Source organism: Leptinotarsa decemlineata, unplaced genomic scaffold, assembly GCF_025532065.1.
Source record: "Leptinotarsa decemlineata unplaced genomic scaffold, Ldec_3_MD MMD2_P_RNA_scaffold_2, whole genome shotgun sequence".
Lineage (NCBI taxonomy): Eukaryota > Metazoa > Arthropoda > Insecta > Coleoptera > Chrysomelidae > Leptinotarsa > Leptinotarsa decemlineata.
This window is the reverse complement of record NW_027412529.1, coordinates 15,683,284-15,702,263: the sequence shown is the minus strand read 5'-3', so window position 1 is coordinate 15,702,263 and position 18,980 is coordinate 15,683,284. Positions and strand designations below refer to the sequence as shown.

The following is an 18,980-nucleotide window of genomic DNA, read 5'->3' as shown; positions in this document are numbered from 1 at the left end:
ATATTATTACGTTATATGTTAGGTAATTTTCTTTTTTTTGATATTTTTTGGTTGTTTTGCTGTCTGTTATTTTTAATCTCCACTGTATTTTTGTGAATAATATAGTCTTCAAAAAAACAGCATTTTATATATGTTTTACATTTCATGTATTTATAAACATGACAGCCTTTGTCAACAAAATGTATATAATTTTAGATAATAAAGACCTATCTATCTATCCATTGGAAAACTCATTGTCAATCTCTTCAATATACGATTACTGTTTTGGCAAAAGTATAAAAAGTCTCACCTATATTTCACTAGCGACCCAACTCGGCTCCCGGTGCAGTGCTGATACTAAATATAAATTCAACCACCGGAAATTCAAAAGGGTAGAGAAACAGTGATGAAAAGATGATTTTGTTTTATGGACTTGCTTTTTCCTCTGTGGTTGGCGCCTCAGTTGGAATATTCAGAAATCCTTTCTTATTGCACAATATAAAACAAATCTACATACAAAATTTCAGCCTCAGAAAATATAGCAGTACAGAGAAACAGTGATGAAAGGTAATTTTCATATACAAACGCGCCCCTTTTACCTCCACGATGGGCGTCCCAGTAACTATGTACCAAATATTAGCCTCCTAGGTCTTACTAGTATGGAGAAACAGGGATGAAAGAGTGAGTGATAAGTCGGTCACCTTCACTTTTATAAATATATTTCAATTCAATTTATTGTGCACTTTGAAATGGAAATGTGAAATCTATACATACATAGATAATGAGTACATCCCAATGATGGCTTGATAATAAATTGATACAGTCACCGCAAAAACTGATAGAAGATGATATTAGTCGTTCAAGTGTGAATAAATATGAGGAATCCATGAGAGAGAAGATTTTTTTTTATCATATTACAGGAAACAGTGCTTTAAATAGCTGAACTTATACCAATATGCCAAGCCTATTCGAGTGATCGATTTCAATTTGATTGATATTATTTTACCTTCAAATTACTGAACTTATATGAATATGCCAAGCCTGTTTGAGTAATCATATTCGATTTCATTGATATTATTTTACCTATGCATGTACGAGTATGAGGGTAAAGTAAGATCAAATTATATAATTTGGAATGATTTACTTTCAAAACTAGTTCTCACATTATGTTCTAACAGATTGATAACTTTGGCGTTATCAATCACTTTCAATATTTCATTGAATTTTGGGAAATTTTGAATAATATGAAATACATATGAATAGGGTGTTTATCAAATATTCGCCAAAATTTCAAGGGGCTATTTTAAGGATATTTTGTAGTTTCATGATTTTTAATAGGGCGCTTTGTTTTGAAGCTACGGAGCGAAAAAGAATTCCGACAATAATAATTTATTACCAAAAATTACATGTTATGTTTCTTAATCTACAAGAACTGTTGAAAATAACTAACGCCCCCCTCCCCGCCACCGACGGATGCAAGAATCCAATCTTCTCATAACTTGGTAGGGCCAGTGTAGCGGTGTAGACCACTACACAGTTATTGTCGAAATTCTTTTCGCCCCGTATTTTCAAAACAAAGCTTCCCATCAAAAATCTTCAAAGAACAAAATATCTTTAGAATAGTCAAAGAAATAGTTCCTCAAATAGTTTCTGCCACTTGTTTAATAAACACTCTGTATATAACCCATTTATTCTATAAAAATATTCAAAATGCGTTGTTTCAATTTACTTCAACACATGAATTGTGACTTCACTCAAACTGAAATTAAGATGTCGCCAAGTGCAAAATAATTGCATATTTGGAGTTTTAAAGCCAGTTGTTCTTCAATAATCTTGGACATATTGACAAATTCATCTCTTTGCTGTGTTAGTTGAGAGTAGTGTTTTTGGATTTCTTTGGCTGCCTTTTTTCTCAACTCGGCTTGGACCAGATCCGCAGCGGCCGGCACTAAAACAGTCTCACCGATTGGTTGAGGCTTTCCATCTTTTGTAATTACGAAACTAGCAAGGTATGACCCCTTTATCAGGTTAGTATCAGTATTGATAGACTTTGTCGAACATTGGGTTTTTTTCTTGAAAGTTCAATTGGCTCACCGATTAAATCAACTTGCTGAGCATTTGGTGGCACCGGTTCTTCACAGCTGAAGAACCGCTGCCAGAAATCAGGAGAATCCCTACAGGAGTTTGAAGCCGACATTGCTCGATTGGTTCGTCTGGCATATCCTGCTACACCGGAAAATGTAATGGAGCGGTTAGCAGTTCAGGCATTCTTGGACGGACTTCGTGACCAAGAAACGAGGCAGGCCTTGACACTAGCTCATCCCAAACATCTTGTGGATGCACTGGCAAGTGCTCTGGAGTTTGAGGCTGCAAAACAACCCTGCAAGAACCAGAGCAAAGTTCGAGCTATCGAGGAAGATGGACAAGTGCCTGCTGATATTGAGGCCACCATTAGAAAAGTAATGAAAGAAGTGTTGCCTGAGAGGAAACAAATAAGATGCTGGAACTGTGGTAAAATTGGACATGCGCGTAGCAAATGTCCAGCTTTCAAAGAATCGACACCAAATCAGGAAAACTAAACGAGATCGATGAGAAGGGGCAATCGTCGACCTGTACCCAGCAAGCCCCCGTAAAAAACGCATATGTTGCCATTCTCCAACGACAAAAAAAAGGTGTTTTCGTAGACGGCTTCATCAACAACGAGTCTTGTACCATGCTGCTAGATACAGGTGCGACGAGAAACATTCTTGGACCAACCTTTGCCAAAACATCGGCAAGAATTGAACCGTCAAGCTGGAAGCTACGCACTGCAACAGGGGAGCCAGCCACTGTACTTGGAGAACTACTAATTGAATTGGTGTTGGGCAGCACTAAATTGAAACATCGTGCATTGGTGGCGGACATCGAGGACGATGCAATCATTGGAATGGACATAATGAATTCCAAAGGGTTCGAGCTGAATTTCCAAGACGGCGTCCTACGTGTCGGCGGAGAAGAGCTGGTGCTTCATGAAAGAAGCGAAGAGACGATAAGGGTCCTATTGGCTAAAAACGTGTGCGTACCTGAAAGGGCTGAAACTATCCTGGAGGCTCGCTTGGACGGAAGTGCGAGCAGCGGCAAGGTGGTAATGTTCGAGCCCAAGATACACCATGAGAAAATTGGACGAGGAATTGCACTTGGGAAGAACCTGTTGCATGATGATGAAGTTGTGCCGGTCAGGGTCATGAATGTCAACTACTTTCCCGTGACTTTGAAAAAAGGAACAATGCTGGGGCACTGTTCGTCCATTTTCTCGGTGATACAGAGTGTACGCAGTTCGGTTAGCCAAGCCAACAACTTGCCTAAAGAGTTGGAGAAGTTAATTGACATTTCCTCCAAGGACATACCACCAACACAACTATCAAAACTGAGGGAGTTAGTCGGCAGAACGAATGTGGTTCAGCATGGAATCGACACTGGGAATGCCCGACCAATCTGGCTATCAGCTAGAAGACCCCCTCTGGCCAAGAGATAAGAGGCAGACAAGATAGTCAGCGATATAGGAAAAGAAGGAGTAATCGAACCTTCTGACAGCCCCTGGTCTTCCCCAGTCGTGTTAGTGAAGAAGAAAGACGGCTCGACAAGGTTCTGCGTGGATTATCGCCAACTGAATCACGTGACAAAGAAAGACAGCTACCCTCTTCCAAGAATCGACGACAATTTTCTCGGCCTTGGATTTGAAGAGTGGATATTGGCAAGTTGAATTGGCCCCAGAAGATCGAGAAAACTAGTTCATTGTATAAGTTTGAGTATGTCCATATAGGAAGAAACTGCAGTAACGTTAGTTACAAATAAAAGTGGTAAAAAACATAGATATTTTCATTTCTCTTTGCATTAAAATCAATTTATGACTTCAATGTCATAAAATGACATAACGTTTCTATTAATCTTCATATATATTTATATCTAAAAGTTCTGGTTCAAAAGATCCAGTTAAATTTAATGATGAAAATATTAAATACTCTCCTAGTGTTAAATTTCTAGATGAAAATTCTAGATGAAAATTAATCATGGAGAAAACACATTGAAACAATGTGAAAAACTACAGCTCTTATAACGTATTCCAAAAAAACTAAATTGTTTTACAAAAACGCAACACGTGTTTCGCCATACAATGGCTTCATCTGGCGTGTCTTTTAACTAATTGTACACATTCAATACTAAATATATATATAGTTTATGGAGTACCTGTAATCAAAGTACCTGTAAACGAAGTACCTGAATTTTAAGTAGCTGATATTTTAAAACAATTTACTGAAAATCTCACAATAAAGTGTTTTTGGAATACGTTAGTTATGGATTTTCCTCAAGTATCGGCCGATTTCATCATATACAGCTCTTATAATTGCAATTTTAGTCAAAATAAGAAATTTTGTACCTTTAACCCCTAGTTTATAAAAACGCAAGGTAACGAGGTAAGGTAAGGTAAGAAAGTTGAAGTATTGAGAAAACGTACTTGTGTTCTGGATAAAAAGTAAGGTAAGGTAACGTCGGTAAGGCAAGGTAACGCAAGGTAACAAGTTGGCTACTTTCAACTTTCTGCGTTGCGTTCTTACCTCCGAACAATCAAAAAGCGGATATATCCGAATGATGTAAAGGTAATGTCACCAGATAAACTTGAACGTCACATTGTGAAATTTGGGTATTGTTCTATTAATGATATAAATTAAGCGTCTTCCATAATATTATGGAAATGACAATTATTATTTATTTCATATGAATGATTACTGCTGTCAAGAATATAAAAAGTCAATATTTGTTTATTCAATTCTGCCAGCTCAAAAATTACCAAAACCTATAATCACTACGGCAATTCTTCATACTTGACTTTTTCGTGAACGTTAAAAAATGGATACCTTACCTTACCTCTCTGCATTACATTACCTTACCTTACCTTGCATTATTATAAACTAGGGGTAAAATACCTTAAATTGATTTATTTTGCATTTGTATATTTCAAAATTCAATATCTTATATCAGTATGGGGAATGGCAATTAATTCCTCATTGAAACCAATTTAAAAACTTCAGAACAAAGTTATAAGGTGTATATACAAGTTGAACTACAAGGAGCCTACAATCAAGTTGTATAAACCAAAAAACTATTAGATTTGTCATCCTTACATAAATTCAAATCATGTACCGTCATTCATTAGGCCAAAAATAAGCTCAAACATTCGAATTTGACTTTCAAAATCAATGGTGACGAACACAAATTTTTGAGAAGATATTCAGACAATTTGAAATTAATGAAAATGAAAACAAATATTGAACAAAATTCGGTATACCGAACGCTTTCAAAAAAATCAATAAACACAAATTCCGGATCAATTTGGAAAAATATTTGTGGTTTGTATAGACAAATTATCTGATGACTGCATTTATGTTTATGTTGACAATCATATTCAAATATATATGTATGTATATATGTGTGTATACGTATGTATATTCATTTTTTTCAAGTATCAGTTCTGATTTATCTTTTTTGTGTGCTCTGTTCGTACTTAGTTATATTATAGTTTGTTTTTTGAATTATTGTTTTTTTTTTCCTTGCTTTAAACATTGTATGTTTCTTGGGAAAATAAATCAATATTATTAATATTACAAAATGCTGTGCAAATTTGTTCATTCTCAGTTTTTTTTTCAGGAAAAGGTCATACCAAAGAAATTACTAATACTGACATAACAGCTCAGGCTTTGATTTTTTTCTTCGCTGGTTTTGATTCTGTTTCATCGCTCATGTGTTTCATGTCGTATGAGCTCGCTCTGAATCCAGATATTCAAATAAAACTAAGGAACGAAATTGAGGAGACACTAGTGGCATGTGAAGGAAAAATAACCTATGAAGCTTTATTGAAAATGAAATATATGGATATGGTTGTATCAGGTAAGATAAGGCTAATAATTCTTTATGAAACATTGCAAGTATTTTCAGAAAAAATATTTCAGATATATTGTATATGAGAGAATACCGAAATTATTTTTTTTTTAATCCAAGAGAAATCTTCGAAATTTTTTATTAACTGAGGAAGGGAGAATTTGAGTCCTTATCTAAAAAAGTTCATTTGAAATGAAAATGTATACCTATTGATAGTAGAAATTTATGATGATTATATGTTGCGTTGTTAGAAATGATTCGAAATCCAGATTTTATTTCATAAACTTTGAATGAAACGCAGTGTTGGGATACAGTCCAGTCATTTAAGTATTTTCTGAGAAAAAATTCCTACTGAGCTGAATTTTGGTATACACCTTCATTATGGCGTTTTAATGAAGAAGTGAAAAATTTCATTTCGATAATCTTTAATATGAAAACTAATTGAAACTGCGAAAATGAAAGATACATGTGATATAGCCTATACGAAGTCAATCCGAACAGTTAAATAAAAGACTGATGTACTAAGGTACGCTTTACTACTAATGAAAAAAATCCATGTGGGTTTATGAAAAATAAAATTAATTTTGAAAAAACAAACCCCCCGCTCATGCCATGAAAAGAAACTACCGACGTTCGGTAACTATTTAGTTTTTATGCCATTCGAATTGACTTCGTATGTCGACCCGTTGCAAACAGAAGTTTTGATCTTCTAATATAAGTTTGTTTCTTTCCTGTCTCTTCCTGAAGCTTTTGCTGCAAGTAGCAAACTAGATGATACCAGAAGCCAAAAACGTTGCATCCATGATCAATTTCACTTCTCCCCCTTTGAATTTATAAGTTTTGACAGCACGTTCAGGATCCACTGGTATCCAGTACTTTGTCACTGAGAATCTGGGGCCCACAAATTATAGGCAGCGACCGAAACAAATAGATGCAGAGAGATGATGTAGAGCGTTAATTGATATCTACAATAAACCTTCTAATTGACATCCAGGAATTGTCTTCATCAAACTTTCAATGTGATTATTCAAATGATTCTACAGAATAAGAATTTCGAAAGTCGTGGAAGATGAATTATATCAAAACGGAGTATAACAATAAGTTCAAGTCTCAATATCGATATAGTATTAGACTTACAATTTTTAGTGATCACGATATCGACGTTCGACAGATATTTTCAACAAAGATTATAGTGGAGATAGAAAACTTACAAATGAGTACCTAGATAATTTTATTAAGTATTTGAATTAATTTGGATGAGCGTTATATATCGTAGATGAGATGGAACAGCAAACATTCGAAGTCATTTTTGGAATCGGGTTCAAGAACCTGTAAAAATCCAATAATCTTCATATGTGATGGAATTGGCCGATACCTGATGGAAATCTATAACGTATTCATGTATGAGTTTCACCACGACTATGACGTATAACATTTGTGAAAAGAGATGATTCATTCTCCATCTTTTGGAATGCTGAATCGAGAATTTGGAAAATTTACTAATTGAACGAATAGAATGGAATACTTCCCCTCCATTGGAGTTACTTAACATATTACAACGAAAACTGAAAAATGCATCTTCGTGCGTGTATGACGATTTCCCTATGTTTTTTTTGAAAATATCCCTGCCATTTCTTATTTTTTCTCACACACATATGGTTAATTTATCTCTTTCAACCGAAATATTTCGAGATCAACTCAAAACTGGAAAATTGGTGGCAATTCATGAAAATGGTGATTCGCAGTTTGTAAAAAATCTATCGACCAATCAAAGTTCCGTCCAACTTTTTAAAAATATTCAAAAATTACTATCCTTAACAGGTTCTGTATCTGTAGAGTAGGGAGGGTGAGTGTAAGCCCACGCACTTAGGCCACATGTGACCCATTGTACATCCTCCCGAGAAGTTGTCCTCCTAGGTCGTCGTCCATCCTGTCCATTCCAGGAAGGTGGACAGGTCGCTGGGAGACATCTCCTTTATATCGGCAGGTGTAGGCCAAGCCTCGCCGAACACACACTCTCTTATTGACGATAACTCCGGGCACTCGCACAGGACATGCCTGACAGTCTCATCTACCTATTCACACATCCTGCATAGAGGTGTGTCCACTAGCCCCATATTATGTAGGTGTTTCCTTAGCTGACAGTGGCCAGTCAGAAATCCTACTGTAAGGCGTATATTTTTCCTGGTCATCGCCAGATATTTCTTCGGCGCCAGCTTCCCACGGTCGCCCAAGGTGATCCTGGCAAGATTACATCCTTTGATTTCATCCCATCTCTTTAAAGATTGAGCATGGGTGTAACATTTGACTAGTTCCGCAATTGTCAAAGTTATCAGGCCGTGGGTGCCACTTGGTCCTAAAATTCTTAGTCCAGCCGCTTCCTTGGCTAAAGAGTCGGCAATGCGATTACCTTTACTCCTTTCGTGCCCTTTAACCCACCTCAGGATAATATTATCTACCGAGGCTTTGGCTAGATCTTGGTGGCACTCTAGTGCTAGCCCTAAAGTAACACGGTGTCTGTTCAAGGCTAATAGTGCTTGTCTGCTATCAGTGCAGATTGTTATGTTTTTGCCAGAAATTCTTTTCTAGGTTATTTCTTTTGTGACGATTGAGATACCAGCCAGTTCTGTTTGGACCACGCTGGTATTTCTTCCCATTCCCCATTCAATCCTTAGGCTTAGTGATCTGGAGTATACTCCACATCCTGAACCTTCTTTGGTTTTTGAGCCATCTGTATAAATCCGTATTGCATTTGTAGCATCTGACTCTGTGTTCTGCTTAATTTGTATTTTGTAGGGTTTATTGAACCCAAACCTGGGTTCAATTGCATCACTTGTTGCCTGCAGCAGAGGTTGCGCAGTAAGCGCTTCCCGCCATAGGCCCAGCCTCAATCGACCCATTCCTACTTTTAGGTTTACACCAGCCGTATGCAATCGTACCATGGCCATTAACGCAACCTCCTTAACGTACAGATCCAGAGGGGTCAGACCCGTGATTAATTCCATTGCGGCGGTTGGTGTTGTTCTCATGGCTCCTGTGATGTTAAAACAAGCCAGTCGCTGTATTTGATATAATTTTTGGATGGCCGTTGCTTGTAGAACTTTCGGTCCCCATGCAATGGCTCCATACGTTAACATAGGTCTTACTATTGCAGTGTAGATCCAGGCGACTACACGGGGTGAAAGACCCCATGCGCGTCCCACTGTCCTCCGACATTGCTCATAAGCCACGTATGCTCTTTTTGCTCTACTCTGTAGATGAGAGTTCCATGTTAGCTTCTTGTCGAGGATAATACCAAGGTATTTCACCTCTTCAGAGAAATATAGTTGGCTTTTGAAGATTTCGGGAGGTTTTAAGCCCGTTAAACTTCTTTTCCTGGTGAAAAGGACCATCTCAGTCTTCTTGGGATTGATCGACAGTGAGTGTTCCTTACACCATGTTTTTATCAATTTGAGCCCATTCTGTGCTCTATCGCACAGTGTGTTTACAAATTTGCCGGTGTGCAAGATAACTATGTCATCTGCGTATGCAATTGTGTAGAATCCATTTTTGTTAAGGTGATTAATTAGGGTATCCAGAACTATGTTCCAGAGAAGGGGTGATATGACCCATCCCTGTGGACATCCCCTCATGACCAGTCCTTTAACTGTGATGTCTTCTACATTAATACTTATTGCTCTGCTAGAGAGCATCTGGAGTATCCATTCTCCTACTACCAGGGGTACATTCCTGGAGTGTAGTTGCTGGGTAATTGTTGGAAAGGTTGTTTTATCAAACGCTCCCCCAATATCTATGAATATACCTAGGGTGGATACTTTGTTGTCCAATGATCTCTCGATTCTGCCAACCACATGGTGAAGGGCCGAATCAGTAGACCTTCCCGGGGTATATGCATGCTGATTTGGATGAAGTGGATTGATAACAAGTACTTCATCTCTTATGTACCGCTCACATAGCCTCTCCATGCTTTTTAAGAAAAACCATGTGAGACTAATTGATCGGAATGCTTTTAGTAGGGTGTAGTCCATCCTACCTGGTTTGTGTATAAATACTACTCTTACTTCTCTCCACTTACTGGGAATATACCTCAGAGCTAGAGAGGCTATAAATATTCCAACCAGGTGTGGCATAAGAGTGTCCAGTCCCCACTGAAGTAGGGCTGGTCTTATACCGTCAGGCCCTGGTGACTTGAAGGGGGAAAAGCCCGATATAGCCCATCTCATTTTGTCCTCATCAATTACTGTACTAGCATATTGCCAGTCATATTGTGAGGGTGTTATTGGTACATCCGTCCAGTTCGCCGTTCCAGGAAAGACTGAACCTGGGAAGTGAGTTTCCATAAGAATCTCAGCACTCTCCTGGATGTTGGCGGCTTTGTCGCCATTTTCCCTCGTCAGGATGCCGATAGTCTTATGGTGGTCATTTGAGAGTGCCTTCTGTAGCCTAGAAGCTAGTCGAAAGTCTTCGACTGCCTCACAATAGGCTCTCCAGGCTTCTCTTTGTTTTCGTCTGCAGACTTTTTTGAACTCTCTGAGGTTGGCTTGATATATAACCCAGTCCTCTTCGAGTCTTGTACATTTTGCCTTGTTAAAGGTCGTTCTCGCTGTCTTCCTGAGGTGTTCCAATTCAGGGCACCACCATGTGTTGGTTGTGCCATGCGTTTGAACCATCCTCATTGGACAGGATTCCTTATAGGCAGTGTCTATTTTGTTGTGGATAGATACCGTGTACCTTTCCAGTTCTTCATTGTTGCCAGTAGTCAGGACCTCTGTTTCCCGCAGAGCTCCTCTTAAGAGTCGATTGTAGAGAGCTACATCCGTCCTCTTCGGGTCACGGGATTTCACAGTAGTCCTGAGATCCTGGCTTACCGTATAGGTCAGCCAGCGGTGGTCTGACATAGAGATATGGTCCGAGACTTGCCAGTCTTGGATTTTGTTTGATATTTCGGCTGTCGTGAGCGTGATATCTATTAACGTTTGGCTACGGGCATTAATAAATGTTGACTCCGTGCCTCTGTTCAAGATTGTTAGATCTTTCTGTATTATATATTCGTATAGTGACTTACTTCGGGCGTTGATATCCTTGCTGCCCCAGCTCACGTGGTGAGAGTTTGAGTCGCAACCCAATATGAGCTCCACTCTCTGGTTGAGGCAGTGGGCCACTAGTACTCCCATTTCTCTGGTCGGTGGTAGGGTGGCTGCATCTGAAGGGAGGTACACCGATGCGATTATCAACGCCTTTCCCAACTGGACATTCAACTTTGACCGCAGTGAGATCTGAGGTGCTGAATTGTGCCATCGGAAACGCTCTGTAATTCCTAGAAACGTAGACAGCCGTCCTAGGTTGCTGGTTGCTTGGTAAGCTGAAAATTTGACCAGTTAAACTACTGAAACCAGTAATTTTGGTCTTTATTATCCAGGGCTCCTGGATCAAAGCTATTGCCTCCTCCAATACATCAAGTTGGCGACATAGTGTTGCCGTTGCCGCCTTATTGTGTTGGAGGTTGCATTGTATTATTTTTACTTTTTTTCCAACGTCCTTGCCCATGAGACAGTTGTTGGATACAAATTTTCCTTTAGAGGTCCATCTGTTCCCCTGCTAAGGGGGAGGTGGCCTCGCTGTTTTTGGGTGCCTCCTCCATCAGGTCATCGAATGTCATCTGTTCAGATGCTTCGACTTCCTTTTCGGGACCCATGGTGGCCTTGGGGTCAATATCCACTTTAGGTGGTTCAACCTCCGAGGACCTAGGGTCTTCAGAGGTACCCTCTGTTTCTTTTATTGTTGCCCTAATAGTCAGTGAGGTAAACGCGTAGCTTAACCTCATCGACTTCTTCTTCAGGACAGCCATATCATCTTCTCCGAACCCGAAGACGAAGAGGTGTCCTTGTGGGTTCATCTTAACCTCATGATGGAAGGTGCACCATCTTGCTACCTTCAGGTCAGGATTCTGCGCCTTTAGCCGACCCAGCACTCTCTCGTTTTCACCGGATGTCGTCTTGTGGACGTCCTCCGGGATCCAGAGTGAGGCTTTGGTAAGCTTCTGGAGCTTATTCACACTGACGACCGCAAGTGATGCCTCCTCCCATGGCTCAATATTCATTGTGGCTTTCTTCAGCCACTCTAGCGTCACGTCGTCATCGCAGACCACTCTGATGATTTCACCGGAGTATGTCCACGACTTGAACGTGGGCGGTTTGCTGTTGTTGCTGGAGGCGGAGAAGATGATCTTGTCCAGCTCCTCCAACAGTTGTTTTTTGATGAGACTCTCTCGTTCTGCGGTAACCTTACCGTACGGGTTAGTCTCATCTATGATGGCTACCTTGAGGTGTCTCAAGGCGGCATCCACGAAGGTTTTGGAAGGTGCAGCGACATTTCTGTCGCTGCGCAGCTTCTTCAACCTTCTTGGGGTTCCCTCCGTGGAGGTACTCGCGTGAGGGCGCTTTCCTGCGGTGGCAGCCGGTTCCTTGCCTTTTTCCAAGGCGGAGCTCTTGGCGCCCTCCGCAAGAGGTGCCCTTGTTGTTGGGGATGGAGTGGGAGAGGTGGAGGGTGCACTCATAGTTGCTGCCACTTCTGCCTCTTTCGCTCTCTTCCTCCTCTTGGCCTCGGCGCCGCTGATACGCTTACGCCTTGGCCTTTGCGTTGCATCGCGAAGTGGTCTGCTATGTCCAGCCTCTTTCTGAGCGGTAGCTTGGGGTGAGCATTTTTGTTCATCTCCAGCCCCCGCCCTAAATTGAGGTGAGCATTGCTGTCCAGCCTCGGGATTGGTTGGTTTTTTTTTCATACGTTTAGTTTCCATATATGTTCCCACGAGTAGCAAGGGAAGGGTTGGTCACCTCTAGTAGAGCCCCGCATTACCAGAGGAAGGCTAGTTACAATGAGGTTTCGCCCGGTTCCTCAAGGGGATCGTTCGTAACCGCATATAACCCTGCGGCCATTCAGCTGCCGACACGATTTCTTACATCTTAGCTTGAGTAGGCTGGTCCGCGGTGGCATGTTTTGCAGGGCTTTTGGGGGGTTTTAGTTCCCCTCATCCTACTTATTTTTGCCACTGACCAGGAGTCCGTCAACCCCGTCCGTTGGGCCACATTGGCTTCCCGGATAGGACCTCCAGTCCCCTGGCCGTTCCCCTATCCGCCACCTGGGGACGCGCCCGATAGGTAGCCCAACCCACGGGTTATTAACAGGTTATTAACAGGTTATTAGCATACTGTACCTAATAGGTTTTAAATTTCCTCCAATAATTAGCACGGATACTCAAATAAAAAACCAATGATAACAGCAGATGACTTGTGTTATAAGAAACTGATGAACTGAATGTGTGCCATGTTGGGATCTTTTGTGATCTCTATAGACAAAATTGTGTCTACAAATTGAGCAGACACAATTGGTGTCCCTCAAGGCTCAGTTTTTGGACCTATTTTTTATATTACACCTGAACGATTTGGATGCCTAACCAGTTCAGTATTATTTCACTATGTATGCAGATGATACGTCACTGATCATTTCAGATAAATCAGACTTCTGTCAGATAAATGCAATGAGACTTTCTCGTATGGGAATCATTGGTTCAGTGCAAACCTTCACCTGAACATGGAAAAACGAAATCCATTAGATTCCATAATCGTCAGAAAAGCTGTTCCGATATGACAATATCAACAAAAACTTGCATTTATGTAGAAATTATTCAACAAGTCAGGTTTTTAGGCATTGAAGTGGATAAGTGTCTCACATGGAATAATCACTGTCGAACACTACAATCCAAATTAAACTCCTACACATATCAATTCAGAAATCTCAAACTCGTCCTTATCGAGAAACAATTAAAATTATATTATGCTCAAATTAATTCCAGACAAAGATACGGGGTGCACTTCTGAGACCTATCCATCTCGTATCAGATGTTTTCATTGCGCAGACGCGTATTATTCGTACTATAGTCAAAGTTGTAGAGATCACTTCAAGAATCTAACTCCCTCATGCTTCCGTCACTGCTGATTTTTCAATTCTGCATATGCGTAAAAGAAAATCGTAGTAACTTTACACCGAACAACTCCAGATACGTATACAAAACACGCCAACAAAACCATCTTTATATTCCTTTAAGTTAAAAAATATTACTGGAGTTATTGTTCCCAACACCAAACCGTTATTTTAACACCTCGACACGTGTTTCGACCACCAAGTGATCATCTCCAAGAGGAAGATCAATTTGACTAAAGATGATCACCAAGTGATCATCTTTAAGAAGGTTCCAAACAGTTCATCACACAAGTTCATTTTAGTTGTATAAAATTCATTATAATTCTACTCCCCGAATTTACAATTCATTATCCGAAGAAATGAAAAAGTGTGAGACACTCTATTATTTTAAAAACAAATTGAAGGACTTTCTAGTGACAAAGTGTTCCTATTCTGTAAAGGAAATTTCTAAAATGTAACATGTTATCCGTCCATTCGTTTATTTGTTTTCCTAATCTTTAGTCTTAAATTTTTTGTGTGTTCAATTATATTTCATTTTACTCACCTGTACTGACGAATTCAATACAATTTTCAAATTTGAAATGGAAAATAAAAATAGTATTATTATTATTACATGCTCATTTAATAAGTTTATTAAAGTCATTCCATAATGTTCAAACATTTTTCATTGAATCATATATATGACTGATGACTTGATGACTTGATGACTGATAATTTCATACAGATGAAATTATTAGTCATCAAGTAGGTAGAAGGCCATATCATTCAGATTATTATATTCTATAAAGCACTAAATAGGTAGAATTTAGTCAGTACGAACATGCATAAGGAAGCTATTATGCAATGAATTATATGTTGAGGTTTTGTGAATTTTTAAATGACATGGTGATGAAGATACCATTTCACTTATTTTTCCGTAAACAAAATACTTCATTTTTATTGTTTTATTCATGAAAAAACCACCTTTGAAAAGTTTGGCAAGTAACGATTAGTTCTGATCATTGTGAACTGTGGGAAGTTGCAATGAATATACAGTATTATCATCTCTTTCAATATTCATTTCCACTGATATTGTTCAATTCATTTCAGAATCATTGAGAAAATGGCCAAGCCTCATAACAACAGACAGAGTGTGTACCAAACCTTATATAATAGAAGCTGCAAGCCCAGATGAGAAGCCATTACATATCGAAAAAAATACCTTAGTGGTTATATCTATCATTGGTATACATCTTGATCCCAAATATTACCCAGACCCACTGCGTTTCGATCCAGAAAGATTCAGTGAGGAAAATAAAGGCAATATCAATCCTTCGGCTTATATGCCATTTGGTGCGGGGCCACGGAATTGTATTGGGTCCAGATTCGGCTTATTGGAAATCAAGACAGTATTTTTCCACATTTTGTCACATTTCGAACTTGTTCCAACAGAGAAAACACCGATTCCTCTGAAACTCACTAAAAAAACCTTCAACTTAGGGGCTGAAGGTGGTTTCTGGTTAGGATTGAAAAGATTAAAAAAATGAATCATGTTACAAAATCCAAACTGATTGACAAAAATTGATATTTTATAGTCAAAACACATTTTTGTAAAGATATTGTATAACAGACATTATATTACGGTTCTGAGCAAAGAAGCATATGATTTCATTCAAAAGCATTTTTCTATCATGTATCGTGATTTCACTAATTTGTATTTTTGTGATGTATCTTGATAACAATCAGTTATATTTCTTCATACAGTCCGGTCCACTTTTGAGAGAGCCACTTCCATATTCCATATTCCTTTGGTCAACAACGGAGAACTAGCAGTGAACAAGTCAAAGCACTACAATCTTATGAATGAAAATATTGGTGATCGATAGTTGGTCAAAATCGTATTTTCAAAAACAGATATATGAGAATGCGTCCGTCACAAGAAGGACGGACTTTATATACGTACATATGTGTGTGTTTTGAATAATATTCATAGAAGTAATATGTATCCCTAACGTTTTTTATATTGAAAATTTCACTGTCACTCAGGTCTATAAATCAGTTGAAAAATGTCACGTCTTCCTATCCTGCAGATGCCGACCAATCGTATTGGTGAAATAGTCTACTATAAGATGATAGTGATGATAATTATACCTTCCCAAGACAAAACACAAACACTACAAAACATCTTTAAGGCTCTCTAAGAGCGGTGCCTAAGCGAAAGTAGCGATTCACCTTGGACTCGAATCGCCGTAAATTAAATTCATTTGGAAATACGTTTTCAGGAAGTTCATTCCACATAAACACAGTTCCTCAAATGAAAGAGTTTTCGAACAGTGAAGTTCGAGTTGAAGCTCAAAACGAAGAGCAGCCACAGTCCGTCACGTATTTCTGATACTAATCGCTATTGGTGGAATCAAATATGAAAAGTCACTTGAACACTTCTTGTGAATGTATCTATGTATAAAAGAGAGATAAATCTTCATTTTTTCGATGTTACAGAGTATCTAGGTCGCTAGTGATGTTCATGTTTTCATGTTTCTTTTGTGGATGAAATCCAGCAGCTTTACGGTATCCTCCATACGCAGCTTTATACATGTGGAAAATACTCCAAAGAAGATATGATTGTTGGAATTGTTTATTATAATATATCGATGTTAATATTTTATCTCCCTATAGGAATAATTTTGTTTTATGTTTTTGGTAACTATTGTATAGAGTTCAGTTGTTAAAAATTATTAATAAAAGTCATTACGAGAAAAGTCAAAGTCTATTTTCAAACCGATAAAATTATAAGAATCCATCCCATTTACAATATTTGGCGACCGTGACAGGACATAAAAGATGGATAGTTTGAAGAAAAATAGGCAGCAGTTGAGGAGACTTTTCAAAAAATCTGTTGAAGCGCTTGATGGAGCTTTGAAGCTGAGAGATTCGACCAAAGATGATTTACTGTTTCTACTGAGACAATTGGAGGATAAGAGTAGCAGATTATTCGAGGCAGATGAAGGAGTTAAAGAAAAATTGTCATTAGAAGCCATCGATGATATTGAATTAGAAGAGGAGTACGACGAGGTAGAATATTACAGAGACGAACTGATAAAATATAAATCCAAATGCGAATTCCGATTGAACGAGATTACGAAGACCCAAGAAGATAATTTGAGCTGTGCCAATTTCTCTATAACGGAGAAAATTCAGAGAAAATTTCATTTACCAAGAATAGAACTGAAGAAATTCGATGGGAACGTGAAGAACTGGATTGGGTTCTGGGGACAATTCAAGAAGATTTACAACGACCCAGAAATAGATAGTGAAGACAAGTTTCAGTATCTTTTACAAGCGACGGAAAGTGGTTCAGTTGCTCGAGATTTAGTAGAAAGTTACCCCCCGTCTGGGCCCAATTACATTAAAGCCATTGACCAGTTGAAGACTCGTTTTGCCAGGGACGAATTCCTAATCGAAGTTTACGTAAGGGAACTATTACAACTTGTACTGCAACAATCTTCAAAAGCTAAAACAGGTATGTCTCTTTCCAATCTGTATGATAAACTTGAAACCCAGTTAAGAGCTTTGGAATCCCTAGGAGTTACTAGCGAAAAATATGCGGCTATGCTTTTCCCTCTTGTAGAATCGGCTTTGCCTGCAGAAGTTTTAAGAACTTGGGAAAGACATCGTAATTTCAAACAACGAAATGAGAAGGATGATAATGACACTTCCAAAGGTACTAATTATTTGAATATGTTATTAGGTTTTTTAAAAATGGAGGTTGAGTCAGAAGAACGGATAAATTTGGCACAAAAAGGATTTGGAAAAGGACACGAGCACAACAAATATCATGACAGTAAGAATAAATATTTTCCAAAACAAGGTGAGCCCGAATTATATACAGCAGCTGCTTTGTACACAGCTAATCCCAAAGATTATTTAAAAGATAAGCAAAATGATTGTTTATTCTGCGATTTGAATTCACATGCAAGTAAGGATTGTTTGAAAGCTCAAAGTCTTTCAATTGAAAGAAAATCTAGAATAATGAAAAAACGTGGATGTTTTTCTTGTTTAAAATTGAATCACATTAGTAAGAATTGTCGAGCTGTAATTAGGTGTTTGATATGTTCAAAGAAACGTTACCCCATTTTATGTCCTAATTTGCATGTGAAGAAAGGTATCACTGATCAAGATGATAAAAATCCAAACAATAAGGTTGAAAATACTTTAACTAACAATTTTTCAAACGAAACTCTATTGCAAACGGTTGTTGTCAAAATTGTCAATAATGACAAACAGAAATTGATTAGAACGTTACTTGATTCAGGATCGCAAAGATCATATATTTCACGACAATGTGCAGCTGAATTACGATTGGATAGTGTTCGTCAGGAAAATATTGTACAAGGTATTTTTGGTGGGTTTCAGTCAGAACCAAAAATACATGATGTGTATAATATTATTATTCAAAATCCAAATAATACGTTTGAAACAGAAGTGAATGTGGTGGAACAAGTGAAAATATGTAACAACTTACCTCGTTTGATTGATTTATCCGTTATAGACTATTTGAAACAAAGAAATATAATTTTGAGTGATACTAGAAACTTTGATGTTTCAAATGAAATACAATTATTATTAGGAGCCGATGTTTTTGGTAAGCTTTTGACAGGAAAAATCGAAAATTTGATGAATGGCTACGTTGCTCTCGAAACTTATTTGGGTTGGACAATAATGGGTCAGAGAGTAAGTGAATGTTCGACATATTCTACTATATTTGCCGGTTTTACTGAGTTTTCCATTGCAGATCTATGGAATTTGGATGTGATAGGAATAAAAGATGTTGCACATATCAAAACCAAAGATGAACATGGAGAAGAAGTTTTAAAGAAGTTTAATCAAACGATAACTTGGAAGGAGAACAGATATGAAGTTCATCTACCTTGGATTGAAGGTCATCCAGAAATAATGAGAAATGATGAAATGGCCAATTCTCGGTTGATGTCTACTACAAAAAAGTTAAGAAATACAGGTAAATTACAAGAATATGAAAAAATTCTTCATGACTGGGAAACACTGGCAATTATTGAGGAAGCAAAACAAGCTGAGGACAAAAAAGTACACTATTTACCACATCACGC

General features: G+C 38.3%; 2 protein-coding genes across 4 annotated transcripts in view; one reads left to right on the top strand and one right to left on the bottom strand.

Annotated features, from left to right (window-relative positions):
* The window catches only part of LOC111508872 (cytochrome P450 9e2), a 49,355-nt gene extending 33,843 nt beyond the window's left edge, over positions 1–15,512 (top strand). For both annotated transcript variants that reach the window (XM_074186542.1, XM_074186543.1), the window contains 2 exons: positions 5,665–5,904; positions 14,965–15,512. In XM_074186542.1, coding sequence (XP_074042643.1) covers positions 5,665–5,904; positions 14,965–15,401 — 677 coding nt within the window. In that variant the 3' untranslated portion in view covers positions 15,402–15,512. The remainder of the gene's footprint in view (positions 1–5,664; positions 5,905–14,964) is intronic.
* LOC141487456 (uncharacterized) overlaps positions 1–18,980 on the bottom strand; it is a 92,542-nt gene that overhangs the window by 6,781 nt on the left and 66,781 nt on the right. The window contains exon 1 of one of the 2 annotated variants that reach the window (XM_074186544.1): positions 10,961–14,384. The exons of the other annotated variant lie outside the window; for it this stretch is intronic. Within the exon in view, the coding sequence (XP_074042645.1) occupies positions 11,471–12,691 (1,221 nt within the window). The 5' untranslated portion in view covers positions 12,692–14,384 and the 3' untranslated portion in view covers positions 10,961–11,470. Of the gene's footprint in view, positions 1–10,960; positions 14,385–18,980 lie in introns of those variants that run through there. 2 annotated transcript variants of the gene reach the window in all.